Below are 19,352 nucleotides of genomic sequence, written 5' to 3'. Positions count from 1 at the left end.
AACACATCCCCTGTGTCCTGAGGGGAAGAAGTACAAACACAGGTGTAGAGCACCATTTGGAGTCCGATATGAGGGCCGGGCCTGGGTTCTGTTCTCTGAATCCCAGCATCTGTTAGGTGCCTCACACAATATTTGAGGGCATAAAAATTGAGTTAAATGCAAAAGATTCTGGTGACTCCATAAATTAATTGCTTAAGGATCCTAGAGGAGACGTCACAGAAGTCGTTTTTTCCTAAGAAGCATTCATTCAGTCAGGATTGCTTGATATCTACCATGTGTTAGACACTCTGTTAGCCACTGAGAATTCAGCAGGGGCCAAGCCAAAAAGGCGAGGCCTTCACGGCACTTCCATTCAAGTGGGGGAAAGACAGACAATAAACATGTGAAACAGATAAATACACAAAGTCAGTGAGAAAAAAAACACTTGTTGAATACCACGAAGGAAATTAAAAGGATCATGGAATAGACTAGCTGGAGAGGAAGGTTTACTTCAGATCAAAAGTTTAGCAAAAGCTTCTCTGAGGAGGTGACCTCTGAGCTGAAATCAGTATTAACAGCTGCAGCATTCTAGACTGAGGAAACAACTTGGTTAAAAGCCTGAATGGGAAAGAGCAAGAGTTTCCTAGTAACCAAAAAATGGCTGACGCGACCAAAGCATAGGCTTTCAAATGTTAGATTGCATGTGGGACGTGACAGAAAGGGAAATCTGAGGTTTGTTCCAAGGGGTCTGGCTAGATCAGCTGAGTTGATGGCAGGATCACTTCTGGAGGTGCAGAATTCCTGGAGATCAGGTGTGGGTGGGGAGAAGGAAGAGTTCCATTGAGGGAGTACTTTTCTGAGGTACTTTCATACTACTTCTTACTATTTCAAACTTGTTTGAGTGGCATCTAATACTAATGCATGTAGGCCTAAGGTTTTATCAGGCCATTTCCCTTTCTTCATCAAATTTTGGTTTACAAGTCCTCTTGACCAAACTGGTAAGTCTCTGTCCAATCTTGTTTTCATCCTTCTTCACAGGATGCTTATCTCCTAGCCTGGCACCTCTTATTCTGGTATCATAAGCTTTGGACCAGAAAACCTCCTCCTCTTTATTGCTCTTTATTTAATTGCTCCTCTTTATTCTTGCCATTCATATTCCATCTCTTCCTTCACTTTCAGAGTCATAACCTTTCCAAAAAAGTTCTTCCACTAAAGAAGATAAAAATCAAGAGTCCTTTATTTTCTTACTTGGTTATATTATTTGTTCCCATGTGAATGACCTGTAGCAGGTCTCCTTGGTGGATTTGAGGAAGGTTTTTGGCAAGACATTCCCAAAGACAGCTCAGTTTTCACTGCTGAGCTGCATACCTGGTCTTTACCAGGGAGCCATGAGGAGGAAGGAGAAGGTAAAATGGATCTCCTTGGTGATAGAAAGGTTATAATAACTTTCAGGATCTCTTTTCCTTTCAGGCCTATTAACTTAAGTTAAAAAAGACAGAGGAGCTGCTTCGGCCACAAAGTGTTCCATCATCTCCACACAGGGCTGGGAGCACCCTTGAACTTTTAACAAATTCCATAGGATCCACCCCTTATCTTCTACTCCACTCTTCTACCCTCCTCTCCTACCCCAGTTGCATCTGTCACAGGCAGCTGGCATCATCTGGTCCTGGCCAAGCTGGTACTGAACATAAAAATCAAGAGGACTGGGAAAGGGGGAAGTCAGGTGATGAAGGATGACCAGAAGTGGACCTGTTTTCCATGCCCTTGTCCAGATTTTCACAGGGCTCTCTTTGACACCAGCCTTGTGCTTCTCTGCACAATATTTTCTATTTTAGAAATTAATGGAGAAACTAAGCCCTCATGCCCAGGAAGTACATGTGACTTTGCTGTCTGATTCTGCCTCTCACTTTGAAACTAGTGGATGTTTCAAGCCACTCAGTACATCTCTTGTGGTAGTTGTTTGAAACTGAAAAAAACTGATGATGAAGAAAACATTTTTCTTTTTAAAATTAGAGTATGTAGCGCAGACTTTCTAGGTTCTTTACAGCCAGGCATTAAAAGACTACTGGCATGGAGGCTGTAGCATTTATGGAGATGAGGCCACACACTCTACAAAATCTTCTGGTGCAAACCTTGGAAGACACATTTTTCTAAACTAGCCATCCTCCAATGCCAGCTTAGTTTAGTGTGGGCCACAAAAAAAAAAAAAAAGAGTTTTGCTTTGTGAAACCTGACAGATGGATAGATCATGAAAAATAGCTTGGGAATTGTTTCCTGTTATATATTTTAAGTAACTGAGCTCCATTTGTTTCTTCCTTGGATAAGTTTCTCCCTTTCCAGTGTCTGGGAAATGTGTGGCATTTCTTTAACTAGAAAGCATAATCTCAAATCTTGAATCTGTTCTCTTAAAAGAGAATTACTCTGTTCATAAGCATGGGCCAAGCTGCAGGGACTCTCAAAATCAGATTCTGCTCCCAAAACATATTATTGGAGCATCCTCTTCTGTATTGTTCGTGAACTGTTTATGGCAGGTGTCCTGCTCTGGAAGAAGATGAAGAATGGCTGTGTCAGGTCCACAAGCTGCTGTGCAACCAGGGGCAAGTTTTTGCCAGACTTGACCCCTGGTGAGAAGGCTAGCACTGTGTCAGGCTCCAACTATTTTTCAAATATGCAGAAGACTCCTTAAAAGACTCTTCCTTCTGGGAATAAATTCACAAGAGGTTCTTACATCATTGCCTTTGTAGCCTCTTATTTTCAGAACTGAAAAAAAAATGCAGAGAAACTTTATTTCATTTTGATCCTGTATATTCTTGAATTCAGCTACTTTCATACCAGTCTATGGTTCCTCAATTCCAGAACCTCAGAAAACATTCAGGAAATAATTTGATGATTCTCTCAGTAAGAAGACAGCTGCTGCTTGGTAACCATTTAGACTTTTGAGGAAAAAGTTTAAAAATAAAGAAAGTGCTTGTCTCCATAGTTGGAATTGTCCATCACCTGATTTTGGTGTAGAATTTGCTTTTACTTTTCCCTTTATTCCCTGCTATGTGTTCCTAGTCATCTTTAACACCTTTCTATCCCTTTTCCTCTCATACCCCCAGGCCTTGGAGTACCTTTTTAAGTTCATCGTTCAGTCAAGGATCCTGTATTCACGGGCCACGTGTGGGATGGAAGAGGATCAATTCCGGTCCAGCATCCAAGAACTTTTCCAGTCTATCCGGTTTGTCCTCAGTCTGGACAGCAGAAACTCAGAAACACTCCTTTTCACACAGGTTTGTGAGCTGCAGGGAAGTTTTGCTGCTAGATTCTTCTCTGTCTTAGGAGGTGGTTTCTTTGTCCTCTGGCTTCCAAAGTCAAAGAAGCCCTGCCAGGTTCCTATGTGTTGGGTAAGAGGTGATTTACAAGGAAATACCTAATAGAACAAAACGCTACTTTTACTTCAAAGCCAGCTGTGCCCTAGCTGCCAAATAGAAAACAGCTCAATGGCTTTACGGTGAAGAAGCACAACTTTGTTCTCAGGACCCCTCTTTAGACCAAATTTATTTAATTGTTTATGAACATCTTATTTACAGAGGATATTCAGAATGTGTATGGAATTTTATTTCCTAGTCACTGTATTAATTTAAAAAACCTTAGATAAGTACTTGTCCATTCCAGCAGCTAAGAGTGAAATAGGTTGAAAAACAGCAGAAATAACTATAAAACTTTTGCTAAGATTTAGAATTAGATTCTATTGGAAATATCAGTGTGGAAGGAAATTTGCTTCCTTATGTTTAAGGTGTCTGATCAGCTAATCTGTACCTTTCTATGTAACCTCACCCTAGAAAGGATCAAGGATATTGTTCATTACCCCAGTCACAGGGGGGTTATTTTCTCTTACAATAAATGTCAACATTGTATCTAATGGATTACTCTTCTTTGATTGTTGAAGCCAATTATCAAAACCTGTCAGCAAAGACCAGAAAGCCTCTCTCATGTCCGTTCACTCAGTTTCTGCCAAGTCTGTCATTAGTGCAAATGTATGTTTAAATATCTTGTTTAAGATTAGAATAGTCCCTTTTTTGTTTCTACTTGCCTCTGTGTTGCCTGTTGATGCCAGTTGCCCTTAGGCCCGTTGGCCCAGAGAACAAGTGAGCAACTGGGAGCTAGACTCTATAAAAAAGTCAGAATACCTCAAGGTCGCCAGGTGCCTCTATAAGAAAGGCTCCTTCCATGGTCTCCCCTCCTAAGTACTCCAAGCAACTCATCTTCCTCCTCCCTTCCTCTCGCTCAGCCCGTCTATTCCTGCCAACAAGGGCCCAGGACACCTACTCCTTCATGTTGATTATGAAGTGCCTGCTTTTCCCCCCTTGTCTTTTGTGTCTAGCTGTTTATAATAATATGTTTTTGTACTGGTTCTAATTACTGCAAAACAATCTGTTTGATATCTCAGGGAGTTATAAATCTGCAGATAGAATTCATATAGGTTCTGTACTCTAGGCCAGTGAGTGAGTGAAATTACTGCCTTTTGAAGCAGTTAAGAAAAACAGCTTCCCCTCCCCTCCCTGCCACTTAGGAAGAGTACACTCTCACCTTCTTGTCTCAAGGTGCCACTCCATGTCCCTTTGTAAATCTTGGGTTAATAGTGTAAGAGGACTGAAAAGTGGGAAAAGCCTTGTTCATGCTGCTTCTGCTTGTCTAAGAGAGAAGAATGAGAGCCAGCATTTATTGAAGGCCTATTGTGTGCCAGGCACTCTGCTGGAAACTAACTTTAGGCACCTAATATTTTTCTTCATACCAATACCAGGAGAGAAGTAATAGCACTGTCCCCATTTTATAGATGAGAAAACTGCAGATTAGGCAGTAATTCACCCAAGGTTGTACGGCAGATAAGGGGTAAAACTATGATTCAAACTCATGTCTTTCTAATTCCAAAACCCATTCTCTTTTTCCTGTCCTACTCTGCTTCCCCAAATCTCTGGAACTATTATCAGGTTGTCCTTAAGAGGCCACCTCATGGGTCTACTAGAGCTGAGATCCTAGAAGAGAAGTCTTAGAACACACACTCTTCATTTTCTCAGGCCATCTAGATCGCTGAACTCTATCCCAATGCCATCAACAGTCCTCAAGAGTTCATGGATGACTAAATCCAAACATTCTCCATCCTTTTGCATTTATACTTGAGACTGCCAGGCATCACATATGAAGGAAATAATTTACAGAGTCTTTGGATTTTATGGTTTCAAATAAATGTCTCTGTTCTGGGAAAATAGTCCAGCTCTCAGAGCTGAATTGCTGGCTGCAAGGCTGTGAGTGGAGTTCAGCTAGTGCTGCTTGGAGGTGCTCAGCTATCTCTGCCATACATGCTTTGAGAGGTTCCTGGCTTGAGTTTGGAACCAAAATTGGTAAGTCAAGAGCTTGGTTTTAGAGACATACAAAAACTTTTAATCCATTTCATGAGCAAAAACAGCTTTGGATATTAAACCGTGTTGAGCTGCTTTCTCTTTATATTCCCTTCTCTTGCCAGCAAATGCATTGGCAAGTTATGAAAGCTTCAAGTGGCCTGGGCGCTAGTAAATTCTCTTGTTTTGGTTTCCTTTTTGATCCTTCCTGTTCCATGCCACAAGAGCGCTGAAGGGATGAATGGGGTCAAAGGCCAGGGAGGAGCACATCTGAGGCAGGGGTGCTACAGTGCATGAATATGCAAGATAGAAATACTCCTAACTCTGAGCTAACCGCAACTTCACTTGCTTCTGCAGGCTGCACTCCTCAATTCCTTCCCAACCATCTTTGATGAGCTGCTGCAAATGTTCACCGTGCAGGAGGTGGCAGAGTTTGTGAGAGGGACTCTGGGGAGCATGCCCAGCACTGTGCACATTGGGCAGTCAATGGATGTCGTGAAGCTACAGTCCATTGCCAGGACTGTGGACAGCCGCCTGTTTTCTTTCTCAGGTAAATCAAGTTGGGATGAGAGTCAAACCCACCTTTCTTCCTTTCCAGGGTGTTAGCCCAATGGTAATCAAAGGATCAGCTATGTCAACCATTGTGCAAGAAGCCAGTGGCCCTTAAAATGCAGTTTTGGGGGGACCAGTCCTGTGGCCAGGTGGTTAAATTTCCATGTGCTCCCCTTCAGCGGCCCAGGTTTGCAGGTTCAGATCCAGGACACAGACCTACTCCGCTCATCAGCCATGCTATGGAGGCATCCCACATCCAAAATAGAGGGAGATTGGCATGGACATTACCTCAGGGCTGATCTTCCTCAAGCAGAAAAAGAGGAAGATTGGCAACAGAGGTTAGCTCAGGGCGAATCTTCCTCACCAAAAAGAAAAAACTGAAAAAAAATCCCAGAGTTTTTAGTAAACTATGTTAGAGAATGCAGCCAAGACTAGGCCTGCTGTCTCACTCACAGTTTATTCCGAGGGACCCACATGGGGTGGTGCTAAGCAACCTTCAAGACAACAAGTCTAGCCAGTTTCCAAGAGTAGGGCCTGCCACACCCCCCAGCAGGAGAGGAAAGCAGAAGGAAAGGAAGGGGAGCAAGAAAAAAGGATCTAGCCCAAGGGGATATGGATAAGTCAAGGACATACTAAAGGAGACCCTAAAAGGGGACCCTGAGGACACACTGTACTTTCTTGGTCCCTTGCCTCACTAGTCAGATAGATTCCTTTTCCTTTCTTTGAAGGAGGTTCTAAGGATTAGACAAAAAGGATTAGACAAAGGGAGCCCTTCACGCTCCTCAAGAGGTCAGGACAGCCTAACAAATACCATCAGCAACCCAGCCTGCCTTTCAGAGAGAAACTCCAGATCCACACCCAAAACCACATTGAATGTGATAAAGTGCAACCTTGCAGTGGTACCAAGCACTCAGTGGCCAGGTGTTAAGATCAATATGAGCCTGATCCTTTAAGCAAAATATCACTATCGTGGAATACACTTCTAGGGCATAAGAATAAATCTGAAATGCTAGCAAAACTATTATTATTAGAATTTTTATAATTAGAATTTTTGGTAGGAAAATTTTTTAAGTTTGACTTTTAAAGTATGAGAACAGTAATTTCTCAGCCCAGTACTGTACATATTTGCAGTACTAAATAGATGTTCCCTTTAACTTAACTCTGCAGTGTAGGATATTGCTGATGGTAAAGCTGTACCAAGAAAGTCAGCTTTTCTCAACTAGTAACTGTTTATGGTAAACACTTCTCTCTTCACCAGTTCCTGGACTGAAGATTTTATCACTGGTTTGGACACACTATCACTGAGGCCATTGCACACACTCAAGCTTTGTGCACTGCTTAGAGAAGAACTTTCTGAATATACAGGAATGGACACAGCAGACTGCCCTCACTGACATAGTTTACTTCTAATATTTTTTTATTTCTAATGTTTCTAATATTTTTGTATATTTTTGCCACTTCCCATAATCACTTAAGAAAAATTTTTCTTAAACTTTATATAGCAGTGGAACTATGTAATTGGATTTTGAGATGACAAACCATCACCAGATTTTCATTTGCATCTCACTTTCATTGAATCCCTGAGTTGCAGCATCTTCCCTGAAGCAGAAGGATATTTACCAATGGTGTCGTTAAATCAACACTTATATTCTCAGAGTGTATCAGTTTGGTCTCTTCTTCAGCAGGTTCTAGGTTTTGTCTGCAGGCAGCTATTGGTTGTTATAAATCCTGCTATGTTGGTGTTTTGATCTACAAAATACAGTATGAACTTCTCTTTTATCCAAGTATCCCTTAAACATAGAATGGCTGTCATTCCATTTTATTTGAACATATTTTAAGTATTTGACAAGGCAGTCCCAAAGTCTCTTGTATGTCATGCAATTTGTCTTTGGCTGAAAAGATTTTCTTTGAGTTTTTTCTGGAACACAGTTATAATTATGGGCAAATATGAACAATAAATCCAAAATGCCGTAGCTTGTGTTACTGTTCATCTGACTGAATCATGCTGGCCAGGTATGAAGGTACCTACAGAGTTACACAATCACTGAATGAATAGGAGTGCAGGACACCAGAAACATGTTGACGCTTGTATTTCACTTTGGCTTCTCGCCACACCTGTGAAATAAATGTGGAAGAGGCCATTAGCACCTCATTCTACAGATAGGGAAAATGAAGCCCATAGGAGGAGTCAGCCTGCCTAAGATCTTAGAGTGAATTAATAAAGGAGTTTGAACTAGGATTCAGCCTTCCTGAATTCAGCGTTCTAAATATAGTCACCTCCTGATGAAAATGCTATTTAGGTAACATTGAGGAGAGAAGAAAAGAAAAATATTTGAATGTATGCAGTGTATTGGCAATAAGGTTTAGATAATTATCAAAGGCTTATAACAAAAGTCCTGCTTCTATTCCCTTCATTGCTGTGGACACTACTAGCATCCCACAAGCCTGAGGGGAAAAGGAAGCATCATGGCTACCACAAAGTAAATGCTCATGGGGGTGGAAGTGCCAGGCCTTCATGGCATAGCCAGGGCATCATGAAGAGGGGCCATTTATAATCGATATCAAGTCTGTAAGTTCAATCAATGTAGTTCATAGAAGTAGGTGTGTCATTTAAATGGAGCTTTCACTGTAAGCTGTGCTTTTAATTTGGAGTCTAGTCCAAATTAAAAGAGATTTTTTGGGGGGAAGCAATCTCCTGACAGTCATCCTGCACAAAATGCCATAGATACCTAGGCTAAAATGAGAAAGCAGGAAAGAGAGATAGAAGGATAATGCTGTGAAATATCTTATAACGTCCAGAAAGTGAGCTTTTAGGCCCACATAAGGTAAGGGGGTGTCCTCAGCTTGGCTCCAGTCCAACCCCCACCTGCTTTGAGACCAGCTAAGTCCCATGGTTCCACTGGCTTCCAGAGATAGCTAGTTCTCCTCTAAAGGACTTCTTCACCTTTGTGTTTTCTCTCCCAGAATCCCGCCGCATCCTGCTTCCTGTGGTTCTCCATCACATTCACCTTCACCTGAGGCAACAGAAAGAGCTGCTAATCTGCTCAGGGATTCTTGGCAGCATCTTCTCCATCATCAAGACCAGCTCTCTGGTAGTGGCCCCATATTCACTCCACCCCCGAGCCACCTCTCCCCCAGTCTTGTGTTTCTTTAGCCAGAGGCAGGCTAACAAAGATCACTTTGTACACTTCTCAGTCAGAGAAGCTTGCATCAGTGACAGGAAGGTGCCCAAGTGAATGGAGGCCTGTGTGTGCCCAGCAGGCTTCTCAGCACAACATAATCTTGCTATTTTAAAAAGTTGTACTACCATAAATCCATCCAGAAGCGTAGTTATCTATTGTACCAGAAAGCCCAATCCTGTGCCATGCTCTCTTTCTATCAAAAGGTATTGATTCTGTGCTCCTGAGAGTGTTCTGAGGATGCTCAGACATGAGCACAGGGAGGCAGGCCCAGGCTGAGAGGCAGCTTGCTCATTCAGACTTTTCTGTCAGCTTCCTGGCATGGCAGCTTGATTCCGCCCATATGGCATTCCTATACCATGACAGATGAGGTCAGGATGTACAAGAGATAAATGTTGCCCACAAGAGCTCTGAGCTTTCATAGGATGGTAGAAGTGTACTTTAGGAGTCAGGTTTCAACTAGTAATGCTTTTGCGTATTTTCTTTCATCTTTATTTTTTCTTTTTCAAAGAGATCTGTGGTGAGAGGGGAGTGAGGAGGATAGGAAAAGAGGGAAGAAAAGGTGTATCGTGCATGGATAGGGTAGGAATTTATTTTAATGATACTTATTTTATATATTTATGATAACAAGAAATGCACGTTTCTTATAGAAAATTTGGAAAGTACAAAGAAATAAATTAAGAGCAACACTGAGTTTTTTACTACATCATCTTATTAAGTTGAGATAAGGTTTCTAGAGAATAAAATTTCAAATGCATTTAAAATGAAGGCCGATAGCCAGATGATAAGAACATAGGAGGTTAGGCTATCCAGGTAGAGCAGAAGTGGGGCTTGAAAAGAAGAGTATGCTTGGTTTGAGTAGGATACAGGGACCCAATAGGGTACTTTGGTGTCCAGATTGAAAGTACCATCTGGTGACTGGGACCCAGCTTGGCAGAGTGACTATGATGGTCATAGTGACCCTGTTGTTTGCTCTTTGCTCCAGGCAGGGCTTAGCAGCTCTCCTTCCCACCAGGCTTCAGAGAGGCAAGACCAGCGCATAAGGTCTACTGGTAACCCAAAGTCAGACTTGAGGGGATGGGAGGCTTATTGCTAAAGGAAGGAGAGGAATTTAAGGGAAAAATAAAGGGAAGGGAGGAATGAAGAGTAAGGAGAACATGTGAAAAATTTGAAGGAGATGGTCTGGTTGTATTTGTGGGGCTAGAGAGTTGGGTGCAATTAATGGTTTACAACTACTCAAAGAGATAACGCAGATAAGAGTGTTATGATGAGTTCAACACATGAGAAAGATGACTCTTGCCCCAAGAGCTGCTCAAATTCTTCGTTTAGAATGGGGCACAGTATAATTATATTGAATGGATGAGTAGGGGGTAGATGAAGTTTTAGCTCCATGAGAGCAGCAATATGTCTTTCTTGTTCACCTCTGTATACTTAGGTTCTCAAACAGTGACTGATATATGGTAAATGGTTGATGGATGGATGGACAGATGGATATTTGGACCAGTAACAGTATAAAGAGGCTGGAGAGGTGGCAATCGGAATCTCTTTATGAGATAATTAAAATCAAGCTGCAGGATTTGAGATTGAATGTGAGAAGTCTATAAAAGGATGGCATGGACTCTTCCTAAATTCATAGCATGATACCTAGGAAGTAGCCCTTAGTGAGGAGACATGCTCCATTGTTTTTGTGAGGCTGCCCAAGAAAGGTGCACTGAGATCAGAGTTCTTCGGATGGACCAGGGGACACAAACAAGAATACTGAGGAGCTAGAAGCGGGACCCAGGCATACCTGGAGAGCAGTCGGGGCTGGCAAAGATTAAGATCACCCAAGGAGAAAACCCTGAAGGAAAAACGGTCTTCAGAAAGACTGAGATACTTCTGTGTGCATTAGCAATAGTGAAGGTGCTACCACGACACCCTGTGGTGTGAATACTTACCATTTTCTCGAAGTGTTACCAGTGTTGTGCTTTCCCCTGACTTTTCTAGGGAAATGAAAGAAAAATTTAACTCAGGACCTTTGTTTCTGCCCTGTATATTGAAATTAACGTATCTGCCTGAGGTTCAGAATTGTGGATGTTAGGGTAGTGCTAGGTTAGGGTAAGACTCCAGCCACCATACCAGTCAACAGTGACAGGTGTGCCTCACCTCCTCTCAGAGCTGTTGTTCCAAGTTCCTTCATACTGCATGCTAGTGAAGCCGAGAGCTCAGTGTTGAGAACCCAGTCAGAAGACCACTCCTGACATGACTGATTTAGTAAGTACTGCCAGCTGAATGTCAGCCTGGCCTGATGCTAATGGTGTGCTCTCTCGCTGCTTGCTCCAGGAGGCAGATGTCATAGAGGAGGTAGAAATGATGGTGGAGAGCCTCCTGGACGTGCTCTTGCAGACTCTGCTCACCATCATGAGCAAATCGCACGCTCAGGAGGCGGTAAGAGGGCAGCGGTGCCCGCAGTGCACAGCCGAGATCACTGTTAGTAACTAACATTCAGGTTTTCTTGCTTTCTTTTCTAACCTGGGGCTCCTCCACGCCAACCTCCATCTCAGCATCCTGTCATCCTCCCTTCCTCCATGGTTGCCAGCATGCCACCCTTTTCCCTCCTCGAATCTGACTTGCCTCTCCACTCTGAAAACTCTAGGTTCATACTCCTAGAAGTCTACTTTAGGGCAGATTCAGAGAATGCTTCTTGTTCTGTTTTCCTGCACACTGTCTCCATTGGCTTTTGAGTCAAGTCACTTTCTATAATGTGGAATGAAGCAGAGATGTGGTAAGAGGTAAGGTGAAAAAATAGGCTATTCCTTCTAAGAACAGGCTCTCCTAAATGATGTATACAACAGAATAATTTTCTCAGAATTTTCTTGTAACAAAGTAGTTGCTTTTGTCCATAGTGTTTGTATCTAAATGTCTATCACCAGGAAAAATGTGATGAGATAGGATTACACTGGCCTTACTGGATAATGATCTCCCATGATCTAATTAGAAGAGAAACAGACTGGGAAAGCCTCTCAGAAGGGGCAGAGGCAGCCCCCAGAGCCCCGTCTCCTGTTTCCAGAGTGGACTTATTAGCCCTGATGTTGGAATATGATAAACAGATTGCATGGAATCTTCCAGTTGGCAGGTGGGAGATTACAATAATCTCTTTGAAGAAAACTCTATGGGAGCAAGCCAGGCTCCAGCATGCTAGGGAGAGCAGAGAGAGAAGAGAGCTGGCATGTGTTCTGGAGCATTGGGCTTGGAAAGAATGTCTGCTACCTTTGGAGCTCCTATTGAGGGCAGTCTTGCTGTAGGTAAAAATATATGCTCCCTTGTATGTCCTGGTAACCGATCCTTCTAACCAACAACAACATAGTTCTTATTGTGGGCCAGACCTTGCTTTATGCACTTTACAAATATTAACTCATTTAGCAATACTAATGAAGCAATTCATTTTATATAGATTTAATGAAGATGATAATTTATTGAGCACTTCTTTATGCACTGAACTTTTTACTTAATTGCTTTGTATACAGTAATTCATCTGATCCTCACAACAAATCTATGAATTATGGCTTATTATGCCCATTTTTTCAGATAAAACTGAAGCTCAGGTACACGTATATACTTTACATGCATATAGGTATAATAATTTCATGGCTCTAGAAAGGATTTGAGAAACTAAAAAACTGTTATCAAATTCCCCGTGAGTTTAAAAACATTTGAAAATTGTCCAAATGGAGTGATTTTCCTCCATCCCTTTTGAAGAGGCAACCTTCTAAGAGGAGGCCATGCTTGACTACCCCAGGCCAAAACTTGCTGTAAGATAGTGAAAGTCTTTGGAGTCCTTAAAGCAGGGTTTTCTTCCATGTACCCCAGTTGGAACTTGAAGAAATTTTGAAAATTTATTTTTTATCCTTAAATTTTTACTTGTTGTAAAGCCCGTAGTTCATCTTCTCATAAAAGTCAGTTTTGACTCCTCTACTTTCCAGATGGTTATGTTGATTTACTATATTCCATCTGCATGTCTGGTAACCACATGTAAGCTCTGGAAAGTCCCCAAAGAGATCCTTGTAGAAGAGCTGCTCCAGCCCAACAGGATGAACAGAGAAGGTTGAGCACCCTTTTCTGAGTAGCCCCTCCAGATTTCAATACAGTGCCCTGGCAACATATAGTGACAAAGGACTGTTTAGCCAAAACTTTCCTAGCAAAAAGCAACTAGACTATTGAAGTACTTCTTTGTTATAGGTTAAGGTTTTTCAATTAGCTCAGTGCTGCAGAGGTCTTATTAAAACTCCCAAGCCCTTCAGGCCTCCCTTAGCAGAAAAGAAAACTCATTTTCAGGGCCAGTGTCATCACTTTCCCTTTCATGATCATTGGGGCCATCTCAGACCCTTCCTTTTCTCCTTGCCCTCTATGGATTGGGGGGACACAGCCTTTGTGATTGACTGTGCTAAGTGGTTTTTTGGTTGGTCCCCAGGGCGAGTATGTGTCCTGCCTTCTCTCGCTGCTCCGCCAGATGTGTGACACCCATTACCAGCACCTCTTGGACAACTTCCAGAGCAAAGATGAACTCAAGGTAGGCAGCAAAACACTGACTTTTCACCCAGAAAGGGAGGCATGCAGCTAAGACTACCCAGGGGCTTTTCATCTGCCAGAGAGCGAGTGCAAGTGACCAGTACTGCCAAGGGTGTAGCTCTACTTTATAGCTGAAAGTGTGGCTTTCAGGACCTCAAACTGGCAATGTCCCCCATATAGCCAAACCCCAGTAACATTGGCACGTTTTCCCTGACTGATAGCAGCCCCGTTACCATGTGCCTCTGTGAGAGACTGTGGGCCTCACTGGTTGTCAGCAAACCAGTTCTCCTCTCTTTCTTATGAACTCAACAGTTGCCTTATATTTTGTCTCTGCAAATCAGGCTCCACTGTTTAATAACTATAATAATAATGATGTGGCAACTAGACTTTTGGTGGGGAACATGTTGTGGTCTATACAGAAGGTGAAGTATAATGATGTACACCTGAACTTTATACAATGTTATAAATCAGTGTTACCTCAATTAAAAAGATAATAATGGTGACAACTTTTCATTACAATGTATTTCTGGAAGATACCTGTAGAGAGCAAAAGTAAGCACTGCCCATCGGCTGCCAGACTCTGGATCCAAACACTGAGGGGCAGATAGTGCAGAGAAATGGGCTCATGATCCAGACGACAGGAGAGCGTTCCCAAGCTTTTTGCAGTATCCGCTTCTGACAGACTCCTGGAGCTTTTGTCTGCATTAAAACATGCTACTAAGTTCATCCCTGGATAAAGGAACTACTGCAAACTTTAGGTCTGTGCTCTGCCTCCATTCAGAGCCAAGTCACTTGTTTTTCCTGGTAATTCATTACTCCGTTTTTCGTTTGTGTGATCTTTATTAATCATATTGTTTCAGTTAATAAGTATCAGCTGTCACTTTCTAGTATCTGATCCTGCCTGTCTTTCCACAGACATGGGTCTCTGCAGGTTGTTATCATTAACTCATTGCACTGAGGCCAGCCTGTCATCTCAGAGGGTGAACTTGATAGCCTTTGAAGCAAGCTGAAAGTTAGCCAGAGCCGGAGCTCACATCCAGGCCAAGTAGTACTTGAGCTGGGGTGTGGAGCCTGAAAGTCCAGTCTTGGCTGTTCAAGATCATTTTCATCCTCTGTCTTTGTTTCTTACGTACTAACTGATTCTCCGTCAGAAGCTCAGGGTGGCATCATTCGCTTACTTTTTAATTAAATGTTTATTTTTATAACAACAATATATATACATAATTTTTGAAACCAAAGCATATTACAAAGCTTATAACATAAAACGGTGGTTCCGTGCCTCAACCTGAGCTATATCCAGTTGCTACTCCCCAAGATCAGCCATTTTACCATTTTTTTTTTTTTTGAGGACGATTAGCCCTGAGCTAACATCTGCTGCCAATCCTCCTCTTTTTGCTGAGGAAGACTGGCCCTGAGCTAACGTCTGTGCCCATCTTCCTCTACTTTATATGTGGGACGCCTGCAACAGCATGGCTTGCCAAGCAGTGCCATGTCTGCACTCGGGATCCAAACCAGCGAACCCAGGGCCACTGAAGCGGAATGTGTGCACTTAACCGCTGTGCCTCCAGACCGGCCCCCCAAGATCAGCCATTTTAAACTCTTGTGCTGCTCTCTGAGTAGCTTCTACTGCCATTTTAAAATTTTTAATTGTTAGTTATTATCTATTTTCTTCTTCCCATGGAAGATGAGGATGTTTCTCCTGAATCGTTCATCTCTCATGTATACATGTCCTTACTCTTGTTCTTTGAATACAGTTTGTATACATTTTTGTTTAAACTGGTAATCAACTCTTTATAAAAAACAGCTAGGTTAGTACTGTGGTGAGCCAGGAGTTGTACTATTAGACTTCCTTTCTTGTAAAACATTTTGTTTTTCTTGGAATTAATTGCCTCTTTTGTTGTTTTCTTGTTTTTTGTTTTCTTTTGGTTTTCAAATCTGGCTAGGATTTCCTACTCCTTCTATCATTTCTGTAATAGACCTCTTCTTCCAACTTTCCTCATGGTCAAATCTGTCAGATACTGTTAGGTCACTTTTTTTTCCTGGAGACTTGCCCTGTTTTTATTTGTTTCAGTCTCAGTCTTTCATGTTAGAGACTTTTCTCCTATATGCAGAGACTCCTGGATGTCAGTCTTTGTCTAAAAGTGAGGTACTTTGGTGCTTTATGTGTGTGTCTCTAGCAGGCTTCCCTGTAGATGACCAAAGAGGATCTGGTCATTCAGTCAGAGCATCCTCTAATTCCTATGTCTGTTGGCCTGTTCTCTTGGTTTTGTCTACTTCCCTAGATAGGAATCCTTTACCCCTCCCAGGGATGGAGTAGCCTGCCAGTATTTTGGGAACCAAATAGCAACAAGGGCTGGCAGTCTTCCAGATAAGCAGGTCAACCTTCTCTCAATGCCTGTTTTCGTTTTGACATCTCAGCCCTCAGCTGTTGCTGAATCCTTGAGAACAGATCTTCAGGGATCAGCTATTCCAGAGAGCAGCCCTCAGTCTTCTGACAGCATGGGGAAAGGCTCTCCACCTACTGATGTGAGATGGCTGAGGGGATCTTGGGGAGACTGTAAACCAATCTTCCTGGTTTTAACCCTCATACCCCAGTCTCACAGAGGTGTCTGGTGATGCCTACAGTTTCTGAGATTCTTGCTTCCTGGTGCTGTCACCTCCAAATGCTCTTAGCTATTGGTTTTCTTAAGTATCTAAGTTACCAAAAAAACTTTCAAAATTTATTGATCTCTTTTGATTACTGTGATGACCTCATTTGATTACTGTATTCTCCTCTCCTCTTTTCTTTGTCTCTGTGGACCTATGTATTTCTGTTGCTTGACTGTCATTTTAGAGGATTTAAGGAGAAGCAGAGATGAGGGAACATGTTCAATCTACCGCATTGGATATGGAGTTCTGTACATGTTTTCTTTTATTATGACAGCATTATTGAAATATAATTTGCATACCATAAAATTCACACTTTTAAACTGTATAATTCAGTGTCTCTTTGATTATATCCATCTTAAAAGACTTATCACAAGTGACAAGATCAAGTTAACAATTTAAAACTTCCCACAAAGAAAAGCCCAAGACAAAATGGCTTAGTTGGTGAATTCTGTCGAATTTTAAAGAACTAGTACTGATCCTTTACAAATTCTTTCAAAAAGCAGAAGGGGAGGAACATTTTATGAGGTCAGTTTTACCCTGATACAAAAACCAGACAAAGATATCACAAGAAAAGCAAACTACAGACTAATATCCCTTATGAATATAAATGCAAAAATCTTCAACAAAATACTAACAAACTGAATCCAGCAACATGTTAAAAGATGTATACACTGTGATCAGGTTGGATTTATCCCAGAAATGCAAGGTTGGTTTGACAGATAACAATAAATCAATGCAATACATCATTAAGTAGAATAAAAGACAAAAACATAATCACCCTAATACATGTAGAAAAGGCTTTTTTTTGCTGAGGAAGATTTGCCCTAAGCTAACAGCTGTGCCAGTCTTCCTCTGTTTTTTAATATGTGGGCCGCTAGCACAGCATGGCTGCTAATGGAGCTATGTAGGTCCATGCCCAGGAACCGAACCCAGGCCACTGAAGCAGAGCACCCTGAACTTAACCACTGGGCCACCAGGGCTGGCCCAAAAAGGAATTTTTTAAAAATCCACCAACCTTTTGTGATAAAACCATTCAATAAACTAGAAACAGAAGGGAACTTCTTCAAACTGATAAAAGGTATCTGTGGAAAACCCACAGCCAGCATCATACTTAATAACAAAAGTCTGAATGCTTTCACCTTAAGATCAGAAAGCAGAGAAAGAGGTCCTCTCTAGACAATTATATTCATTGTATTGGAGGATCTAGCCGGGGCAATTAGGCATGAAGAAGAAATAAAAGGCATTTAGATTGGAAATGAAGAAGTGAAACTATGTCTATCCTCAGATGATATTATTTTGTATACAGAAAATCCTAAGGCATTTGCAAAAACACTATCAGGAGTAATGAACAAGTTCAGCAAGGTTGCAGGATACGTGATCACTGTACAAAAATTAATTATATTTCTTTACACTAGCAATAAACAATCCAAAAATGAAATTAAGAAAACAGTTCCATTTACAATAGCAACAAAATGAATAAAATAATTAGGGAAAGAAACTAAAGAATACCTGAGTAAATGGAAACACATTGCTCATTGATTGGAATACTTAATTTTTTTTTTGAGGAAGATTAGCCCTGAGCTAACACCTACCACCAGTCTGCCAATCTTCCTCTTTTATGCTGAGGACGATCATCCCTGAGCTAACATCTATGCCCATCCTCCTCTATTTTATATGTGGGACACCTGCCAAAGCATAGCTTGATAAGCAGTGCGTAGGTCCACACTCAGATTCTGAACCAGTGAAGCCCAGGCCACCAAAGCAGAACACATGAACTTTACCACTGCACCCTGGGCCAGCCCCTGGAATACTTAATATTTTTAAGATGACATTACTTCACAGAGTGATCTACAGATTTCATGTAAGACCTATCAAAGTTCCAGCTGCCTTTTTGCAGAGACTGACGATCTGACCCATAATTCATATGGATATGTCAGGGACTCAAAATAGCCAAACAATCTTGAAAAAGAAAACAAAATTGGAGGAATCACACTTTCCAGTTTCAAAACTTACAACAAACAGTAACTGAGACTGGTACTGGCATAAAGATAGATATATAAATCAATGGAGTTAATTGAGAGTCCAGAAATAAACCTTTATGTTTATATTTGATTGATTTTCAATAGTGGTATCAAGACAATTCAATGAGGAAAGAACAGTTTTTTAAAAAAATGGTGCTGGGACTACTTGATATTTACATGCAAAAGAATGAAATTGTATCCCTTCCTCACACCATGTACAAAATTAACTCAAAAGGGATCATAGACATAAGTGTAAGAGCTAAATTATAAACCTATTCAAAGAAAACAGGAGACTATCTTTATGTTCTTGGGTTAAGCAGCGGTTTCTTAGATATGACACCAAAAGCGTAAGCAACAAAGGAAAAAATAGATGTTAGACTTCTATTCAAAACTTCAAAATTCAAAACTTTTGTGTTTCAAAGGACACCAACAAGAAAGTGAAAGACAACCCACCAAAGGGAAGGAAATATTGGCAAATCATATGTCTAATAAAGAATTTGTGTCCAAAATATATAAAGAACTCTTACAATTCAACAATAAAAAAGCAAAAACCCAATTTAAAAATGAGCAAAATATTCTAATAGACATTTCCCCAAAGAAGATATATAGCTAGCCAATACACACATGAAAAGATTTTTAACATTATTAGTCATTGGGGAAATGTAAATCACAGTAAAATACCATTTCGCATTTGAAGTGGATATAATCAAAAAGACAAATACTGGTATTAAATCTAGTTTAAACATTTGGTAAAATTCACTGATGAAGCCGTCTAGTCCTGTACGTTTCTTTGTCTGAGCTTTTCAATTATTAATTTGATCTCTTCATTTGTGATAAGTATATTCAGATTTTCCTTTTCTTCTTAAATGAATTTTAGTAGTTTGTATGTTTCTAAGAATTTGACCATTTCATCCAGATTATATAATTTATTGGCATACATTTGTTCATAGTAGTCCCTTATAATCCTTTTTAGTTCTGGAACATTGGTAATGCTGTCCCTTCTTTTATCCCTAATTTTAGTAGTTTGAGTTGTCTCTCTCCCT

General features: G+C 41.1%; 1 protein-coding gene across 38 annotated transcripts in view; it reads left to right on the top strand.

Moving 5' to 3' along the window:
• Positions 1-19,352, top strand: part of DOCK3 (dedicator of cytokinesis 3) — a 445,464-nt gene that overhangs the window by 366,404 nt on the left and 59,708 nt on the right. For 21 of the 38 annotated variants that reach the window (XR_011526961.1, XR_011526959.1, XR_011526960.1 and 18 more), the window contains 5 exons: positions 3,081-3,251; positions 5,718-5,910; positions 8,877-9,004; positions 11,414-11,560; positions 13,542-13,640. Coding sequence is in view for 34 of the 38 variants with exons in the window: in XM_070575184.1 (XP_070431285.1) it covers positions 3,081-3,251; positions 5,718-5,910; positions 8,877-9,004; positions 11,414-11,560; positions 13,542-13,640 (738 nt within the window). In the remaining 4 variants the exon portion in view is untranslated. The remainder of the gene's footprint in view (positions 1-3,080; positions 3,252-5,717; positions 5,911-8,876; positions 9,005-11,413; positions 11,561-13,541; positions 13,641-19,352) is intronic. The other 17 variants (XM_070575185.1, XM_070575199.1, XM_070575180.1 and 14 more) reach the window with 2 other exon arrangements.

The sequence above is a fragment of the Equus przewalskii genome, chromosome 15 (genome assembly GCF_037783145.1).
Source record: "Equus przewalskii isolate Varuska chromosome 15, EquPr2, whole genome shotgun sequence".
Classification (NCBI taxonomy): domain Eukaryota; kingdom Metazoa; phylum Chordata; class Mammalia; order Perissodactyla; family Equidae; genus Equus; species Equus przewalskii.
This window is presented reverse-complemented; position numbering and strand designations above follow the sequence as displayed.